Source organism: Bacillus rossius, chromosome 15 (assembly GCF_032445375.1).
Source record: "Bacillus rossius redtenbacheri isolate Brsri chromosome 15, Brsri_v3, whole genome shotgun sequence".
NCBI lineage: Eukaryota > Metazoa > Arthropoda > Insecta > Phasmatodea > Bacillidae > Bacillus > Bacillus rossius.
The window spans coordinates 4,991,776-5,010,800 of record NC_086342.1 but is presented as its reverse complement, the minus strand read 5'-3'; the positions used below and the strand labels follow the sequence as shown (position 1 = coordinate 5,010,800).

Below are 19,025 nucleotides of genomic sequence, written 5' to 3'. Positions count from 1 at the left end.
AGATAAGAACGATAGCATAACATTTTTGACGTGACGTCTAATAATATGATGAACGCCGGCTGCACGCACGAAAAAGTGTCCCGTTGCGCACATTGTTCCGTTATGCTGTGTCCCATTACGCACATTGTTACGTTACGCTGTGTCCCGTTACGCTCATTGTACGCTTGCAGCGCATCTATCTCTCTTCCACTTGACTGTTTATAAAGTGAAGTGAAAAGTTAATGTGGTTTTCATTTCTTATTAGAACAATAATTTCGCCAATAAAGGTTAATTATTCTTGCATTTTAAAAATCTGATTACTAGTATAATTTCAAGTATTTATTATTTTATTATTAATATAAAAATTATTCAATTTTATTCATAAAAGTATGCAATCATTTCATCAATGTTTTGTTATGACGTCACGTTAAACTATCGTCCGCAAACCGACTACAGACAACCAATTTTTTTTTAAGTAACAAACTTATTTGGAAAGGACAGGTATCAAGGCGTCACAAGGTACAGTTTGTTGTCCTGTAGTTGTTCACAGAGCCTTGTGACATTGGACCTCCAAGATTGTAGATGGCTCGAACCACGTCAACACAGACCTGTTTGGGAGCTGGACCTCCAACCCGCGATGTTCACCACCCTCAGGGGCAGGGATTGATTTGTAATTTGACCTTTTGTGTTTTACTGTGTTAGCTAGCTAGATACCTGATATTTTTTTTTTTAAAGATTTTTTTTATTCTCAGGAAAATCAAATTTCATGGATGCTGTCAGTTTCGTTATGGGGGAGAAGACTTCCAGTTTACGAGTGAAGCGTTTAAGTGATCTCATTCACGGTGCTTCCATTGGGCAACCAGTTTCCAGATCGTAAGTATCTAACTTTTATTTAAAATAGTTAGTACTTACTGCATTAAGTTCCTGCAAAGAGAATTATTACAATTAAATGAAGAAAAAAATTTTGTAGTGTGAATTGGAAATGGAAGTGTACTCAAATTAAATTAATATCTTATACCTATCCCACTTTGACCAATAGCTTGTGCTGTACCTTAAATGATATGGTACGCTTGAAGAAGCGTTTTACGGCAATATTAATTTTTGGATGCAATTTATTGGTTTTTATGAAATGACTAGACGGTTCAGTTTATCTTTATAGCTTGCAAAATTGATTCATTTCAGTATAAGTACACTAATTTTTAAAAAAAAAAATTGTTGTGTCTCTGATTTTTGTGTCCTAACTTTTATAAATTAGAAGACAGATACCTGATCATTTTGTTTGGAATGTTTTTGACTAGTGCATCTGTGACTGCAGTGTTTGAGCTTGAAGATGGTACAGAGAAGCGGTTCACTCGAAGTGTCCAGGGCTCCTCTTCAGATCACAGACTCAATAGAGAGGTAGGCTAGTGACTCTGAATACTGCGGATCTGTATCCTTATTCTTTCACTTAATCATAGCATGACTGTAATTGAGGCAAAATATTTTTATCATGGCTGTGATTGTGTTCGTCGGAATCAGCGACTTCTGTAAAAACTACTTTGAGCAATGAAATTGCTATGGAACAGTGTTGAAAGATCCAAATTTCTGCAAAAGAAAAGAAAAATTGTCATGGACTCCTTTAGTTCAGAAATCGATTTTGTTTTTGGTTTCTTCGGTCATAAGATGAGGATTTTTATCTTGTGAACGATCAGGCTGCATAGTGTAAATCTTACCTTGTTATTAAAGAGGATTCTAGTGAGTCTTATTTAATTAAACTTCATTTTATGTGGTTTAGAACTTAAAAAAGTTGAGAGAAAATCCTCCTAAGTTCACAGTTAATGTGAAAGTAACTGGGATTTTCAGCCGGTCAGCAGCCAGGTGTATCTGTCCGAGCTGGAGAAACTAGGAATCAACGCGAAGGCCAAGAATTTCCTCGTCTTCCAAGGAGCGGTAGAGTCCATTGCAATGAAGAATCCAAAAGAGAGAACAGCTTTGTTTGAAGAAATAAGTGGGTGAGTGCAAAGTGGTGTGTGTGTGTGTGTGATTCTTACAGGTGTAATTAGCCATTAATTTGTAGTTTTCACTGGCTACTTCGTACTGTTGTGAGATGGCAAAAAAAAAAAGTGCTATCTATGTTTCAGATCGGGTGCTTTGAAAGACGAGTACGAGCGCCTCCGAGCGGAAATGCTGAAAGCGGAGGAAGAGACTCAGTTCACGTATCAGAAGAAGAAGGGCATCGCTGCAGAAAGGAAGGAAGCGAAGTTGGAGAAGGAGGAGGCGGAAAAGTACCAGAGGCTGAAGGAAGATCTGGTTTGTCCACAGTTCTCTTGTTTTGAACATCACCGCACTTTATTTTAATTTTTTCTTACGTATACTGACTATATTGACTTTGATAATCTGGCAAAATTGCTTATCGGATTGTGGTCCGCGAATGTGCCAGGTCAAAGACATTCAAGGACCCCACCTGCGTGGGCAGAAAAAAAAAAGTGTGGTGTGTGTTTTGGAAAGCATTTAATAATTCGCTGAGTGTGGATGAGTAGTTCTGTTTCCACATTTCATTTAGAAACTATTTTTAGAAGGGTAAATATGGCTAATTGTGTGTTTTTTAAAATAATTTTTGGGCATGAAACACGGGATTCAGAATCTCGAAAACACTCGAGGTACTTGCATTACACCTTTATGAGGGTGTCCACTTTCTAAAAAGTCAGGGAAGTTTTAAATTGGTCAGGAAATTTTCTCTGGAACCTGGACAAGTCATGGATCTTCCTCAGTGACAAGTAATTTGAGAAGTGCCATGCTTGAGTCTGCCATCACCCAGGCTTTAACACATATTTTTTTTCCAGATGGTACTTTAGTGCATAGTTGGTCATACATATGTACTGTAAAATGACATATGCTTGAATTAGTACAGCTATAGAGATGGTGGAGACTGGATTATCTTAATTTCTTCCAGAAAAAATGGCAAAATAGGTCAATTATTGGGAGAGAAAAAATTTGTCGAGGAAATTTTGTAATTTTGGTTATTTAGAAAGTCAGGTAAAATTTGCCACACATTTGTGTGGTACACCCTGTTTATCATAATGTAAACCGCCATGTAAGTTATTCTGAAAAAGTCGGGGAAGTTTTAAATTGGTCAGGAAATTTACTGTGAAACCTGGATAAGTCATGGGCATTCCTCAGTGACAAGTGATTTGAGAAGTGTTAGTTGGTTACTGCTCAGACTTCATAGTTTCTCTGCACATGATGGAATAATGTATCTGCCATGTAAGTCATTCTGAAAAGTCAGGGAAATTTCAAATTGGTCAGGAAATCTACCCTGAACCCTGGATAAGTCGTGGAAATTCCTCAGTGAAAAAGTGATTTGAGAAGTGTTAACGGTTGGTTACAGATCAGATCTCATAGTTCCTCTATGCATGATGGAATAATGTATCCGCCATGTAGGTCATTCTGAAAACGTCGGGGAAGTTTCATATTGGTCAGGAAATCTACCCTGAACCCTGGATAAGTCTATGGAAATTCCTCGGTGAAAAAGTGATTTGAGAAGTGTCACAGTTGGTCACCGCTCAGATCTGGTAGTTTCTCCATGCACGATGACAAGACTGCTCTGCAGTCCACAACAAGCCCCCAACCCCCCCGCATGGTAGACTCTTTTCTACTCTGTCCAACTCTTCTGTCCTTCTGTTTTCCTGTAAGCCTCCTGCTTGATATTAATGCATTAAATTTTTGCATCCCGCATGTCAGAGCCCAGGGTGTTCCCTGTGTTTTACGCAGGTTTCACCTGGGCTCAACTTATCTAGTTTTAGTCTAGTACAGTCAGTGAGGGGAGTTAGTCATGGCTCCAATTGCTGCCATGGCTGGCCAATCCCTCTCTTAGCACACGATGCATGCTACCCCTTCTGCATGAATAGAGCGTATTGTTATGATTCATCTATAAGATGATCTCAATTCTTTACTATTCCAAGACAGGGTGATAGGGGGCTCAAGACTAAGAATGAAAGACAATTCAATATAGAGACTTGATTTACTGACCCGTACTATTACAGTTTTAGCGATCACCTAATTCCGACAATGATCAGGGAGCCTCGCTACCACACCTCGGCAGGTTCCTTACCCATGCTGTGCTGGGTCGCGCTTGCGGCAGGTTCTCGACGACGGACTGCGGCGGCCGAGGACCACGGCGCTCCGTGGTTTCGATGTCGCGACTTCAGCCGTCCAGTCGCCGGTGACCAGAAGAAGCCCCTTCTCGACAGTGGCTGTTGTTTTTATCCTTCTGTCGGCGTCCGTGTTGATGTTCCGTGTTGTCCCCTTTTCTCTCGCAGCGGTGGTCGGCCTTCGGCGACCCGCGTTGCTGTTTCGCTGGCGGTGTTGAAATTGCTGACACCTCGTGTTTGACTCAGGGCGAGCCTCGAAGCCGTTTGCCAGAGTGCTCAGAGCGAGTCATAACAGTATGGGCTTCAGCCTGAGACACACTTAGTCTCCCTCCCTAACCCGGAACCCTCCCCAACACGCTTAGCTTTAATTTGGGTTAGGAAGAAAAAAAATCAGTCCACAGCCTCGCGGTCAGGGGCCGGACCCTCGGCAGTGCAGCGGCGTGTCAGCTCGGACTGTGTTCGCAGGGGGACAAGCAGGTGGAGCTGCAGCTGTTCCGGCTGTACCACAACGAGCGCGACATAGAGCGGCTGGAGCGCGAGCTGGAGAAGAAGCAGCACGAGGTGAAGAAGGTGGAGAAGAAGCGGGAGAAGGCGGAGGAGCAGCTGAAGGAGAAGAAGAAGGAGTGCGGCAAGCTGGGCCGCGAGCTGGCCAAGGTGGAGCAGGACCTGCGCGAGATGGTGCGTCCGCCCCCTCACCAAATAATCAGCAAAAATAAAGGAAAATGAAAAAAAATTCCCAAAATTAACAACAAACTATGCTGGAAGTCACAATTGTATAATTTCCAGCAGGGTCGTAACTAGACTAGGTTCCACCCAGGGCAAGAACACATTTTGCCCCCCCTCCCCCCCCCCCACCCAACCTTTTTTTTTTTTATCTTTCCAAAAACCAATAAACCAAAACCTTTCCCAACACCACCTTATATTGCCACAAGACATTATTAATCCCACTGTACGCTATTCCAAATATTTTTAGTCAACTTGGATGGTATATCAATAGATTTATTTGCAGTCATTGAAGTTTTAATAATCGCAAATTGTTTAGTATGCCGAAAAAAAAATATATATATATATATATATTTTTAAATAATTGACAATGTACATGTATGTATCTTTTAACACGAAGAATTACCCTCCCAATATGGGCACCTGGGACACAAGCCTCCATTTGCCCCCCTCTCCCTGGTTACATCCCTGATTTCCAGCAGCTTTTTGCCGACTTGCGTTCTGTTATTTGACGACTCGCTTCAGTTTTTTGGTCGCACACGAACAACTGTTTAGCGACTGGCCGCTTGTATCGCTGTGCTTGCATTTTAACGTGGTCATTGTAACTCGGTTGTTGTTACTGTTGGTGAGTAAAAGAACCATGCTGCTTGAGGCGTTCTGCATGTGACCAGACTTCTTATTAAACCCAAAAGTTTAGTATAGTTTGTTTTTATTTTTTAAAGCAAATATTTTTTTTACCACAAATACAGTTTGTTGAAAGAAAATTTTAATTTCTCTTCGGAGGATTTAGACTTCATATTAAACCCAAAGTTTAGTTAAGTTTGTTTTTATTTTTCGTAAGCAAATATTATTTTACCACAATTACAGATTGTTGAAAGAAAATTTAAATTTCTCATGTGAGGATTTAGACTTTATATTAAACCCAAAGTTTAGTTGAGTTTTTTTTTTTTTTTTCAAAAGTAAATATTATTTTACCACAAATACAGATTGTTGAAAGAAAATTTAAATTTCTCTTCCGAGGATTTAGACTTCATATTAAACCCAAAGTTTATTTAAGTATGTTTTTATTTTTCGAAGCAAATATTTTTTTTTTTTTTTTACCACAAATACAGATTGTTGAAAGAAAATTTTAAATTTCTCCTCCGTAGATTTAGACTTCATTTTAAACCCAAAGTTAATTTAAGTATGTTTTTATTTCTCGAAAGCAAATTATTTTTTTTTACCACAAATACAGATTGTTGAAAGAAAATTTAAATTTCTCTTCCGAGGTTTTGAACTTCATATTAAACCCAAAGTTCAGTTAAGTTTGTTTTATTTTTCGAAAGCAAATATGTATTGGTCCGAATATAAGGCGACCATTTTTACATAAACGAGAGATGCAAAAATTGGAAGTCGCCTTATTTTCGCACCCAAGACGTCAGAACCGCAAACATTAGTTCCAAGCTGAAAGCTACAGTAGAAACATTGTTTAACAAAACGTTCACGATTTTTTATATTAACTAAAACTTTGTTACCTCACACGGTAAAAACAATAAATCCACCTAATATTGCAGTAATTTACAATTGTTTGAAGTTGAAAATTAAAATATTTGTTCTTGAGTAAAAACGTGAATGTTGAAGCATCTCAAAATGGCAACCTTTTATTTCACAATTCATATTTGTACTTTGTGTACAATCGCGTGTTAACATTTACGGTAATTTATCTTCAGATTTTTAACTGAAATATTTGTACTAAAATATCACAGTTATTTTCAGAACGATTGTTTACGTTTACAAACATTTCGGATGTAATGTATGGAAATTCACGGCTGCCAACTGTCTTTCCACAATATTTCTTTGTTGTAAAACGAACATTGCCGAACACGCTCGAAGACGCCATATTAACAGGAATTTGGTACGTTGCTTCAAAAGCTATTTTAATAATCCACTCTTTATTTATGTAAAAACCTTTCATAATTATAATAGATTATTCTTTCAAATTCATAGAACAGACTCTCTCTGTCAGAGAGTAATATGGACAAATATACGCGGTCACGTAACCGAAGTTATTCATGGCCGTATGCTTCATCATGTCAGCTAGCCACTTGTTTTGTTCCGGCAAGATGCATTATTTGTTTGCTTTTTTTACGTTAAACACACTACTAAATAGTAATACACCTTGTTCTGTGGTAATACGTAGCTTAAGTCAAACGGAAAGTTAAATGCTGTATTTTAAGAGTGATTAATAGCCATTGTAAAAATTTTAAATTCGTAGATACAGTAAACTGTGAAAAATCAACAATCACACATGGGTGGAACGGCGGGGAACGAGCTCTAGACAAATAAACAGCTCTGAAGATGACAATTATGCAGCTTCATTAGAGTAAACACGAAAAAATTTCTAGTGTAATATTTAAAAGTGTAAATATTTTCTAATTGTTTTCTTTTGACTTTTAGGGTAGGCCATTCAAACTTATTTTAAATAAGTAAAGTGATAAATATAAATTAATTGTTATACATAAATGCAAAAACGATTTATCAACACAAAATGTATGTCTAATGAATTTTCACATTAATTTCTACCAAAAATTATTTTTACATTTGTTTGGCCTCCTGAAACTGCAGGTCGCCTTATATTCGGGGTCGCCTTATATTCGGGCCAATACGGTAATTGGACGGTCTCCAGGTAAAAGGTAACAAGTCACATTTTGGTGATTTTTAGTCAACAAGACACTTAAACTCTTAAGTATACTTAGAATATGTAATGCATTTTTAAATCATTGGCAACTACGTTGGTAAATATGTTGGTAAATAAAAGAATGATGCAAGAAAAATTTAAGTATTTTTAAATTCAATTTTTATCTAATAGAGTTTTTAGTTTCTCCTGCAAAAAGTGAATTCTTGGCTTGTCAACTTTTACCCGGAGACCGTCCAATTTCACTACAAATACAAATTCCAAGTATTTAGACTTCATATTAAACCCAAAGTTTAGTTGAGTTTGTTTTTATTTTTCGAAAGCAAATATTATTTTTCCCACAAATACAGATTGTTGGAAGAAAATTTAAATTTCTCTTCCGAGGATTTAAACTTCATATTAAACCCAAAGTTCAGTTAAGTTTGTTTTATTTTTCGAAAGCAAATATACAAGTTCGGAGGATTAGCGACGGTGACGGTGTATGCGCAGGAGGTGGAGATGAACAAGAAGCGGCCGACGTTCATCAAGTCGAAGGAGCGGGTGACGCACATCCAGAAGAAGCTGGAGTCGGCGCGCAAGTCGCTGGCGCAGGCGAAGAAGGCGGACTCGGCCCACGAGCAGGACATCCGCGAGCTGGAGGACGAGCTGGCCGAGGTGGACCAGAAGAAGAAGGAGTACGAGGAGATGGTGGCGGGCGAGTCGCAGAGCCAGGGCCGCGACGTGCACCTCGAGGACGTTCAGGTTGGCCACTTTCCTGTCCCGTTCGTGTGTGTGCGCGTGCGGTTCTCTTGGGGACGAGATTGTGCGGTTTCATCCTCAGCCCCCTTCTTGTCCCGTTCATGTGTGTGTGTGTGGTTCTCTCAGTTTTACGTTGTTGGGGAAGAGATTGTACGGTTTCGTTCTCAGGCCGATTTCATTTTTGAAAATAGCACCTTTATTGACCTATTCATGTGCGTGTGTGGTTCTCTCAGCTTTACGATGTTGGGGACAAGATTGTACGGTTTCATTCTCAGGACGATTTCATTTTTGAAAATAGCCCCCTTCTTGTCCTATTCATGTGTGTGTGTGGTTCTCTCAGTTTTGCGTTGTTGGGGACGAGATTTTATGGTTTCATTCTTAGGACAATTTCATTTTTGAAAATAGTCCCCTTCTTGCCCTATTCATGTGTGCGTGTGGTTCTCTCAGTTTTGCGTTGTTGGGGACGAGATTTTACGGTTTCGTTTTTAGGCCAATTTCATTTTTGAAAATAGCCCCCTTCTTGTCCCGTTCATGTGTGTGTGTGTGTGTGTGTGGTTCTCTCAGTTTTGTGTGTTTGGGGACGAGATTGTACGGTTTCATCCTTAGGCCAAGTTCATTTTTGAAAATAGAAGTTTTCTGTTTCATCGTTTTTATTTTTTATGAATTCTGTTAATTCATAACTGTAGCATGTTGTTAAACAAATATGGCTCTTAAATGATTTCAACTAAAGTGTATTGCACTTTTGCAACATAACCATGTTTAACTATTTGGAACTCTAAAAATAAATTGACAAGTGTGTATGTGTTTGAAATGTACAGTCATAATGTTAAACTGAGTTACTTATAACAATTGCAAGATTAGAAAAAGTACATTTTTCATATCTTTTTAGTACGTACATTTTGGTTGAAAATTCCCTGCTGAATAAATTAGATTTATAGAATTCACTGTATTGAAAGATTAAGTTTTTGTGAAATAAGATAATTTTCGGTCATAAATGTTGGTTAATTATATGATTTCAGTTATATTTTGTTGCTTCATGTTGTACGGTGTAATGACATGTTTATTGGTGTGTGTGTGTGGGTTTTTTATTTGTTTTTGTTTGTTTTATCACAATTCACCATATAATCTTGTCACTATACGTATATTGTTCACCTTGTCCCCACCAATCCTTTTACCATTAATGCATAGTTAGAGATGCGGATTTTTACAAATTCATCTGCCATCATGCCGAACTTCACAATCCTAACAATACACTGCACACACACACACATGCAAAGACTCAGAAAATCTATTGTGTGCTCTCTGCTTCAGCAAAGGTAAATTTTCAATAATATTTAAAAAAAAAAATTGTTGCTTAATAATTGTCAACTCCAATAAGGCAATTTCTTTTTTCTTTTTTTTTTGGGGGGGGTACTCTCATTTTCACTATTATGTACTTCCATTAATGATCTATTCTCATCTACTTTAAGTCCCAAGTCATTCATTCATTTTTCATAAAGTTTATGTTTCTAATAATCACTCATGATTTTAACAGCACTGATTTAGACACTTGTCAAAGAACGTCTTCTGTTTTCCAAATTGTCCTCTTTTACTTTATTTTCACTCGATACACGCACCGTTAAAAAAAAAATCAGCAAGTCCGAAAGCGGAAACTTCCGTTGACAGTTTTTGTTTTAGTTGCTTGCTGGTCACGAGCAAAAAAAAAATAACCATTGGCACCAAGCAGTATTGTATCATGTTCCAAATGTCAAAAAAAAAAACACATGAGGCTTCAAATTATAAAATTTTGTACTCTGTGTAGCACTTGGTAATTACTGGCTTATAATGACAAAAAAATACACGTTTGTTTATTTTCAAAGTCAGTTTTATTTCATAGCTCATTAAAGGGTTGTTTCCTTTATATTTTTTTTTCAGTTTAAATTACTTTGGTCTATGTAGCAAGTTTGAGTGTTTTGATGTTTGACATTGTGGTAAGCGTGCTTTGTGCCGGAGCTCGGAGGGAGCGAAGGACAGCCCACGTGAGCCGGCCCGCCAGGCGATAATGTATTAATAAAAGAGGCGTTGGGCGCCTCTGTCCCGGACTCAAGCAGGTCCAAGAGTACCACCGCCTGAAGGAAGAGGCGGCCAAGCGCTCGGCCATGTACCTGCAGCAGCTGGACTCGGTGAACCGCGAGCAGAAGTCGGACCAGGACCGCCTGGACAACGAGTTCCGCAAGAAGACGGAGATCGAGAACCGGCTGCGGCAGAAGGGCCACGAGAAGGAGGAGGCGCAGAAGAGGATAGAGAAGCTCACCGAGCACATCAAGTGAGTCTGACGGCGACCTGTCCAACCTTCTACCATTTTTTTTTTTTTTAAGATTTTGTAAAAATGTTAATTTTTTTGCGGAGACCTTTGTTATCATGCAGTCGAGTTTATTTTCTCTATGCATGTCACATACAGTAGAACCCCTGTCATACACTTTTCAACGGAGGGCACAAAAATGGTGTATGATGCGGGAAAGTGTATGAAAAGGGAATGGCAATAATAAAAAAAAATTTCAATCTAGCATACCAGCACAATGTCAGATTAAACTTAAATACATAATGTGTAAATAATTGCTTTATATTAATGAAAGATATGAATTCATCATTATATATACATATAATAAAACCACCAGAAATGTAAACTACAGTCCATAATCAAGTAAAGCAGTCCTTTTTTTGAAAGGGGGGGGTGGGGGGGGGGGGGAAGGTCACCAAGCCTAAATTAGAAATAAAAAAATTAGGCTATTGTAAAAAGAAAATTAGAAATTTTTGCTTGTTTGTTTCATTTTACAAACAACTTTATGCAGAAGAACAATTTTCAATAAAATTTTAACTTGAGAAACGTAAAATACAAAACAATCCGATCGTAAGAAAACAATAACAAATGGCTATATTCAGTTCAAATATTAATGAATGCACAAAATATGAGATCCGTGCCTTGGTAAAGCACGTGCATCATTTTCATAATCATTGCTAGTTTGCGCCACTAGTCTCGCTTGGTGCTGCCCATAGATGCTAGTAGCGAGGTGCACAGTCTTCCTGATACTATCCATATCTATGGTGTAATAAAGTTATTTTCTTGTTGGCAAAGGTGAACAATGAACGTTTTTCAAAATAAAATAATTAAAACGTATTTTTTCAGGAGGAATATAACAAAAAAATTTGTGAATTTTAGGACTTTCCGCTTCGTAAAAACGTATGAAACGGGAAATTCGTGATTTTATAAGTGTATGTTCCGGGAAAGTAAACCATCCTAAATATAGTACTTTCGGCGGGACCAAAATTAATCGGCGTATGACACGGGAAAATGTATGAAACGGGAACGTATCATCGAGGTTCTACTGTAAATATTTCAAGTAAATATTCTTAATTCTAAATAGTCACTGCTTGGCTCAGTGGAGAAACATAACGCGTCCTGGATTCATTCCTGGTTAGGTCATGAATTATTTTATTTTATTTTTAAATGTTTAAAAATTTACCTATCTTGGTTTTTATCCACCTCTTCTTCTGATTGACGTTAAGCATATTGTGGATGTGTTTAGCAATTTAATATACTAATCTCATTACTTTTCTAAACCCCATCTACGATGAAGTCGCGAATGGAGAGTCAGGTCGATGCATGTTATTTTGATATAGCAAAAGCTTTTGATACAGCTTACCATGTTATTCTGCTCGACAAACTATCTAAATTTGGTCTAAGTGACAGTTTGGTAAAGTAGTTCTAGTTCCGGCGAACCACAAGTGGTACCCTTTTTGCTCTTACTTTTTAATATATTTACTGATGACATCTCACGTGTTCCTATCCACTACAAAGGGGTACTTTTTGCAGATCTGAAAAATTTGTGGAAGTATAAAATCTCCCAAAATTTTTTATATTATTTCATAATGACATTTAAGAAAAAATACATTAAAAATTAATAACTGGGACAAATGTAATAAAGTATCTCTGATACAAAGATAAAACAAAAATTATTTTTATTACAAAATTGAAATAAATAAATAAGATAAATAAAAGGCAAAGAAAATCTACACGGCTCTTGATGGGGTGAGTGCATGAATATTGGTGGAGATCCTCGTGGAAAATGTAAAAAAGTTGTGATGTGATCAGGGCCGGTGCAAGATAAATTGCCACCCTAGGCGAAAAAACCTTAATGCCCCCCCCCTACCCCCCGCCGGACACCCCAAAAATAATTGTCCTTGCCTCAAAATACATCACGTAAGCCTAAATATTTTGTCAACGAACAAATGTAAGCAGGCTTGTGTTTTTTTTTTTTTTATTTTTTTACTTATTACAAATCATAAACAGGTCACCGTGGACTTTAAATAATTACTTACATCAATGTAAACATTCCAAACTGTTACAAAAATCCATTTTCATCTAGTTTCAATAATCGTTGAACATGTTGTATGAGCTGTTGTGTGTCGTGCTGCGCCGCCCCCAGCTACTTGGCGCCCTGGGCGGTTGCCTAGTTCGCCTGTATCTTTGAATATAAACACTGTATAGAAGTCGCCAGCCCAGGTTAAAATTTCTAATACGGTTTGAGGTAGTTGGGTAATTCACCGCCCGCAATCGCCACCATCTCTAGGGCATCGACTTGTGGTGGTCCCTAGCGGACAAGTGTCGAACTCTTCAAACACCCCTTCACCGTCCCGTTGAATGACCTTGAGCTGCAGTGATTGATTGGTGGGGGGGGGGGGGGGGAAATGACAGCGGGCGACAGTGCTGCGCATCTAACGTGCAAATAACAACCTGAGACGGTGCAGGGTGTTACGGCAGCGCACTGCAGCAGTGAAGTTCCCAAGCTGCTCATCATACGCTCCTGAAAAACGTAGAGTAAATCCTATCCACTCGCGACTTCTATACAGTATATATATTCAAAGGAAACAAGTAAAACTTTTGCATTATAGTTAGAGACCTGAAAAATTCGCGGGTTCATTTCGTGTTATGCTAAAAGTCAAATAATACGTTAGTGCGGCTTCTGCCATTGGTTCTCTGTTAATCTTGGAGGACTGAGGGCCAATTAGAGACTCTCACTCATAGAAGTGTCGAATCACAGGTTACCCAGTCGAGACGACTCACAAGTCAGCAGCTAATGTATAGTTGGCATTTTCCCGAGTGTGTAGAGGATATTGGAGTCTATCCTGATAGTTCATCGAACACGCAAATTTTTCCCGGTCTCTAGCCTGGAGGGTCCCTTCAGTTAATCTGTGGCCCAATCGCTGAAGCAGCGAAAACAGGTGAACCTTTTTTGCATTATAGTCTGTCACGAAACGAAACAGCGAAATCATTTCGATCGGTATGTATTGGTTTCGATGCCAAAAAAAAAAGAGATCAATGTAATTACTGTAATATATTTTTTTTATTAATTCATTCGTGTCTTGCCGTGATATTAGTTATAAATTGGCTGCCGGTAAGAGGTGAGTTGCTATCGCCGGCCCTGGGAACGTGCGGGGGCGTGTGGCCAGGACCAGCGAGGCGGCGCTGGAGGACCAGAAGCGGCTGCGGGAGGAGCTGCAGACGGACGTGGGCACCTCCAAGGAGCGCGTGCAGGAGCTGCAGAAGGAGCTGGAGACGGTGGTGGAGCAGCTGGGGGACGCCCGCGTCGACAAGCACGAGGACTCCCGCCGCAAGAAGAAGCAGGAGATCGTCGAGAACTTCAAGAGGCTGTACCCGGGCGTGGTGAGGCTCTACCGTCAGTTCCCAGTTCCCAGAATACATGTGCAGTATGCGGACTTACTACCAGCTCGCTGTAGGAAAGGTTTTGATGGAGATTAGAAACTGACGAAAACTAGCTTCAACTGCGCAGCTTATGTTCCCCCCTTCCCTTCTTTGCGACGGAGAATTTCCGTCACTTGGTCACTCCCCTCTCTGTCGCAAAGAAGGAAGGGGGGGAACCTAAGCTGCGCAGTTGAAGCTAGTTTTCGTCAGTTTCTAATCTCCATCAAAACCTTTCCTACAGCGAGCCAGTAGTACCTCGAAAGAAACTCTTTTATCACTGTAAATCAGGGAAGCATTATACTCGTGATGTAATTGATGTGAACGTAATGCATTGCAAGCATAGGGTAAGCCAGGGAAACGAGGGCAAAGTTTGAATTGAGAGGAATGTAAAATGTTACAGGTTGGCCAAGTGGATCCTTATTCGTAAGTTTTTACTGCGTATCATCTCTAACCAAAATCTGCCCACTTTTTTAAATATTTGGTGATTGTAAACAACTTCTGTTTCAATTAGAGGGGGGAATGCAGTGCCATACTGTAATTGCTGTATTTTTCTTTTCTTAGTAGTTACTAATTAAATAGCGTGAATTGTTGATAATCATGTGTTATGAATTGTAACGTTTGTCTGCTTATACTGAAAATGTCGTAACCAAAAAAACAAAAATAGGTAAGCACATAAATAATTTTAATAATATTATTTATTTAGAATGTATTAAGTTGTACTAAATACGCTGGAGAACTGTTTCCCCGCCCGACTCCTGAGCCGGTGACGTGTGTGTGGAGTGTGTTCCTGAGAGGCGTGGTTGTTGCCGCAGTTTGACCGCATGATCAACATGTGCCAGCCCATCCACAAGCGCTACAACGTGGCCATCACCAAGGTGCTGGGCAAGTACATGGAGGCCATCGTCGTGGACACGGAGAAGACCGCCCGCCAGTGCATCCAGTACCTCAAGGAGCAGATGCTGGAGCCCGAGACGTTCCTGCCGCTCGACTACATCCAGGCCAAGCCCCTGAAGGAGCGGCTCAGGTGCCCGTTCCCTCCCCGTCTCTCCCCGATCCCAGCGGGTCGCGAGGGTCACCCTGTAAGATTGGTTGTTGCAGATGTGAAAAAGTTACGAAATAAACAATAGGTTGCTGGAAGCCATGCCACTTCGATTTCCAGCAGTCTTTCGCTAACTGGTGTCTTGGTTTTCGTTGCCTCACTTCAATTCTGTAAGTCACATATTAAATGTGAAAATGTTTCGAGAATGTCTACTTAAAATCATGTGGAAATCACCTCTGAAACAAGCTTGTGTGAAATTTCAACCGTGCAAATCAATCAAAGCTCTTTTTTTTTATATTTGATTTGACTTTCGCCGGGAAATTTTCTATTGGTTTCAATTGAAGTTTCGGTTTTGATGCGAAGCCTCGTGTTCGGTGTGAAGCTTCTGCGATTGTTTCAAAGCTTTAAAACAGTGTAAGCCTAAGATTTACTTTTGAATGTATGTTTTGCTTGAATAAAGTTTGTTACTTTTAAAAATCAAAATGTGGCACTCCGTTTGCTTTAATGAATGCTCCATATTAATATTATGCATTGTTATTTTATAATTTTTATGGAATGATGATAATTGGTTAATCACTTAATTCAAACATTACAAATGTTAAACGATTATTTTTTTACTTCAGTACTGCATATTTTATCATGGTTGCCTTTGGCCTGTTAGTCAAATACATTTATAGGTTATCATCATCATCATTATTATTATTACCACCTGCTTCCTGCATATGGCTGGGCCAGCAAAATAAAATGTTTCCATCTCCCTCCGTCTCTCCACCATTCCTCCTTCACGCTGTTCCATTCTTTTCCTCTCTACTGCACTCCTGTAGCTGTCTGCTCTTCCCACAACCTCCTTGGGTCCTTCCTTTCATGTACTTCCAATCCGTCATTTTCCTAGGCAGCCTCTCTTTCAATCTCTGCTCATGGCCATACCATTAATTCTTTCTTTTTCAGTGACCTCATTTGATCCTGTATGGTATGGGTATTGCTTTTTAATTACTGGGGGATGAATTATTTTTGCTTAACATTATATATATATATATATATATATATATATATATATATATATATATATATATATATATAGAGAGAGAGAGAGAGAGAGAGAGAGAGAGAGAGAGAGAGAGAGAGTGTGTTAGAAATCTGTGGGGAAGTAAATACAATTTTAAATAACTTTTAGTTTTTGTGTACAAAAATTATGTAGAGTTACCCTTATTGGCGTCGGTTTCAAGGAGAAATACCAGTATCGATAATCATAGGGGGTGTGCCGTGCAGGAACATCAAAGAGCCCAAGAACGTGAAGCTGCTGTTCGACGTGCTCCACTACTCCCCGATGGAGATCAAGCGAGCCGTGCTGTTTGCCACGAACAACGCCCTCGTGTGCGAGACCCCAGAGGACGCCATGAAAGTGGCCTACGAAATGGACAAGAACAGATACGACGTAAGTCGTGAGGCGTTAATGTTGGTGTTCAATTTTTGAAGAGGTGCCCAATTAAAATATAATTTAAAGTAGTCCAATAAACATTAAAAATAAAATCTTGACGAATAAACATAATAAGTATAAAAAAAATTAAAGTTGTGACCAGGGATGTGCGAATCCTTGATTTTCAGTTTGGTTCAAATCCGATTTGAATCCCTGTCAATATTTGAGATATGAATCAGATTCTGAATATTAAGCACAGAATAATTAAAAATAACTGATTAATTTAAAAATAATGTGTGTTCTCTTTTTTCTAACAGTAAATACTGGCAATTATTTATTACACTGAGATTGAAATTTTTATAATTATGTAAACTTAATTAATGATAAATACTTTAAAATATGACAACTAAAACATATTCGATTCTCCAACTCAATCGTAATAAACTGCAGGCCACAGGGAAATCTCAGTTTCAGCAAACAAAATAATTTTTTCTCCAATAAATAGCCAAGACTTTTTTTCTTGTAGGTATGTAATTATTTTTAGTTTATAGTTTGCTATAAGACGAAATTCGTAATTATAGTTTAACCTCTCAAAATCTCGAAATTCTTTTAATGTCACTGTGTTAATTATTTAATTTACATATCTTTCTTTAATACATCATATTATAATTACTTACATAATAGTAGCCTAATTTTATTTTTCTCTGCTAGTATTTTTGAGACGTATTAAATTAATTTATAACTTTTGTTAATATTCGCAATACTGTTCGAATCCATAAACGTACAACGATTCCGGGTTCGGGTAATTGTGGATTCGAACCGTACCCGAAAATATCGGGTACTTGCACATCCCTAGTTGTGACCTTATTTTCCGATACATTGATATCTGCCGAAAACTGTATATCGACCAATATCTGATAGCGTTATATGGGGTATTGGGACCGCCCTAAGCTCGTGATGCAAGTCTTGCAGTGTCACGTGTTGGTAATGCCGGTGTTTGGGTTTGCGCACAGGCCGTGGCGCTGGACGGCACATTCTACCAGAAGTCGGGCATCATCTCCGGGGGCAGTCTGGACCTCGCCCGGAAGGCGAAGCGCTGGGATGAGAAGCACATGTCGCAGCTGAAAGCCACGAAGGTAAACTGTCGACTGACCCGGCCGCTCCCCCTGCACTCCAGTTTGCCTGCGACTCGAGTGAGGTCGCACCGGGGCAGGACGCTGGACTTGGGTTAGAATCCCAACTGATGCTTTGCTGGTTTCAGTATTCCATGGTTTACTCAATAGTTGAAATGGTTTCTTATCATACTCTATTTCACCCCAAATCCTTGTACCACATTTTTCTGTCTGTAATTACAAGAACTAAAGATTGAATGGTTTTTCACTTAAAGTGGAACCTTATTAAAAAAAAACCTTACTTCAAAAGTTTTTAGGCCTGTGCGAATATTATTTTTTTTCATGCGAAATGAACTTGAAATCAAATGTTCAAAATATTGGCGAAGTTGAATTGATTTGCAAATAATGTTTTCAGCAAAGCTGTTTTACATTTACTTCATAAGATACAAGAATAAAGTTAAAAAAAAAAAAATTGTTTAACGTTTGTAATGTTTGAACTGATTGTTTAATACCAATTGGTCCCAATGTATAACATATTCAATAAAAATTATAAAATAACCATGTATGATATTAATATTGAGAATTCATAAAAACAAATGAAGGTTTTTTTTAAGAAACCAACTTTATACAAGGAAAACAAATACAACACAAAAAAAAAACTAAATATTTTCATTTATTTAGGCTTCCAATCTTTTTGTGTGTTTCAACAAATGCTAAGCTTCACATCAGACACGAAGCTTTGCTTCACACCCGATGCTTCAAATAAAACAAATAGCAAATTTTATAACAAAGTCAAATATTATATTAAAAAGATCTTAGATTGATTCGCTTGGTCAAAGCTTTGCACAGGCCTAAAGTATTTCTTTTCATATCTTAACAGGTGATTTTACATTTACTAAAAAAAATCATTTTAAGAACTTTAATTATTTTTATTGATATTTCACTGTAATATATTTTGAAGTTTTATTAATTGTCAGTCGGGTCTCCTCGGTAATCAAGTCCCGCTTAATGCATTCCTACTTGTCTCTGGTTGTGATGTTTAGTTTGTTATTTTAGCTAATGTGTTTTGTGTTTGGTTTGCAGGAGAAGTTGACGGAGGAACTGCGCGATGCCATGAAGAAGTCCCGCAAGGAATCCGAGCTGAACACCGTGGACTCGCAGATCCGGGGGCTGGAGACCAGGCTCAAATACTCAAAGACTGACAAGGAAAATACAGTGAGTCTTCACCTGGTTGTAATAGTAATAATGCTTTTAAATCATTCAGCAGATCTAACGGTTGCAGAAATAGAATGTGTGTGTTGTTAATTGTAAGGTAACTAAAGTTTATTACGTAAATTAAATTTTTTATTTTACTTGATAAATTTGTGGGTCTATGGGAAGCAGGGCTACGAATAATACCAATAATTTGTGGTTTAATATGTGACATGGTGTTCAAAAAAAAAAGTTTTCTGTTTGTCGTGTTCCTTAATA

At 38.5% G+C, this 19,025-nt stretch overlaps 1 protein-coding gene across 3 annotated transcripts in view; it reads left to right on the top strand.

Moving 5' to 3' along the window:
- Positions 1-19,025, top strand: part of LOC134539353 (structural maintenance of chromosomes protein 1A) — a 37,374-nt gene that overhangs the window by 2,396 nt on the left and 15,953 nt on the right. The window contains exons 2-14 of one of the 3 annotated variants that reach the window (XM_063381327.1): positions 520-649; positions 732-852; positions 1,278-1,377; positions 1,822-1,970; positions 2,100-2,268; positions 4,575-4,787; positions 7,996-8,247; positions 10,332-10,549; positions 13,735-13,948; positions 14,800-15,011; positions 16,296-16,461; positions 17,457-17,579; positions 18,639-18,770. In XM_063381327.1, the coding sequence (XP_063237397.1) occupies positions 746-852; positions 1,278-1,377; positions 1,822-1,970; positions 2,100-2,268; positions 4,575-4,787; positions 7,996-8,247; positions 10,332-10,549; positions 13,735-13,948; positions 14,800-15,011; positions 16,296-16,461; positions 17,457-17,579; positions 18,639-18,770 (2,055 nt within the window). In that variant the 5' untranslated portion in view covers positions 520-649; positions 732-745. The remainder of the gene's footprint in view (positions 1-519; positions 650-731; positions 853-1,277; positions 1,378-1,821; positions 1,971-2,099; positions 2,269-4,574; positions 4,788-7,995; positions 8,248-10,331; positions 10,550-13,734; positions 13,949-14,799; positions 15,012-16,295; positions 16,462-17,456; positions 17,580-18,638; positions 18,771-19,025) is intronic. The other 2 variants (XM_063381325.1, XM_063381324.1) reach the window with 2 other exon arrangements.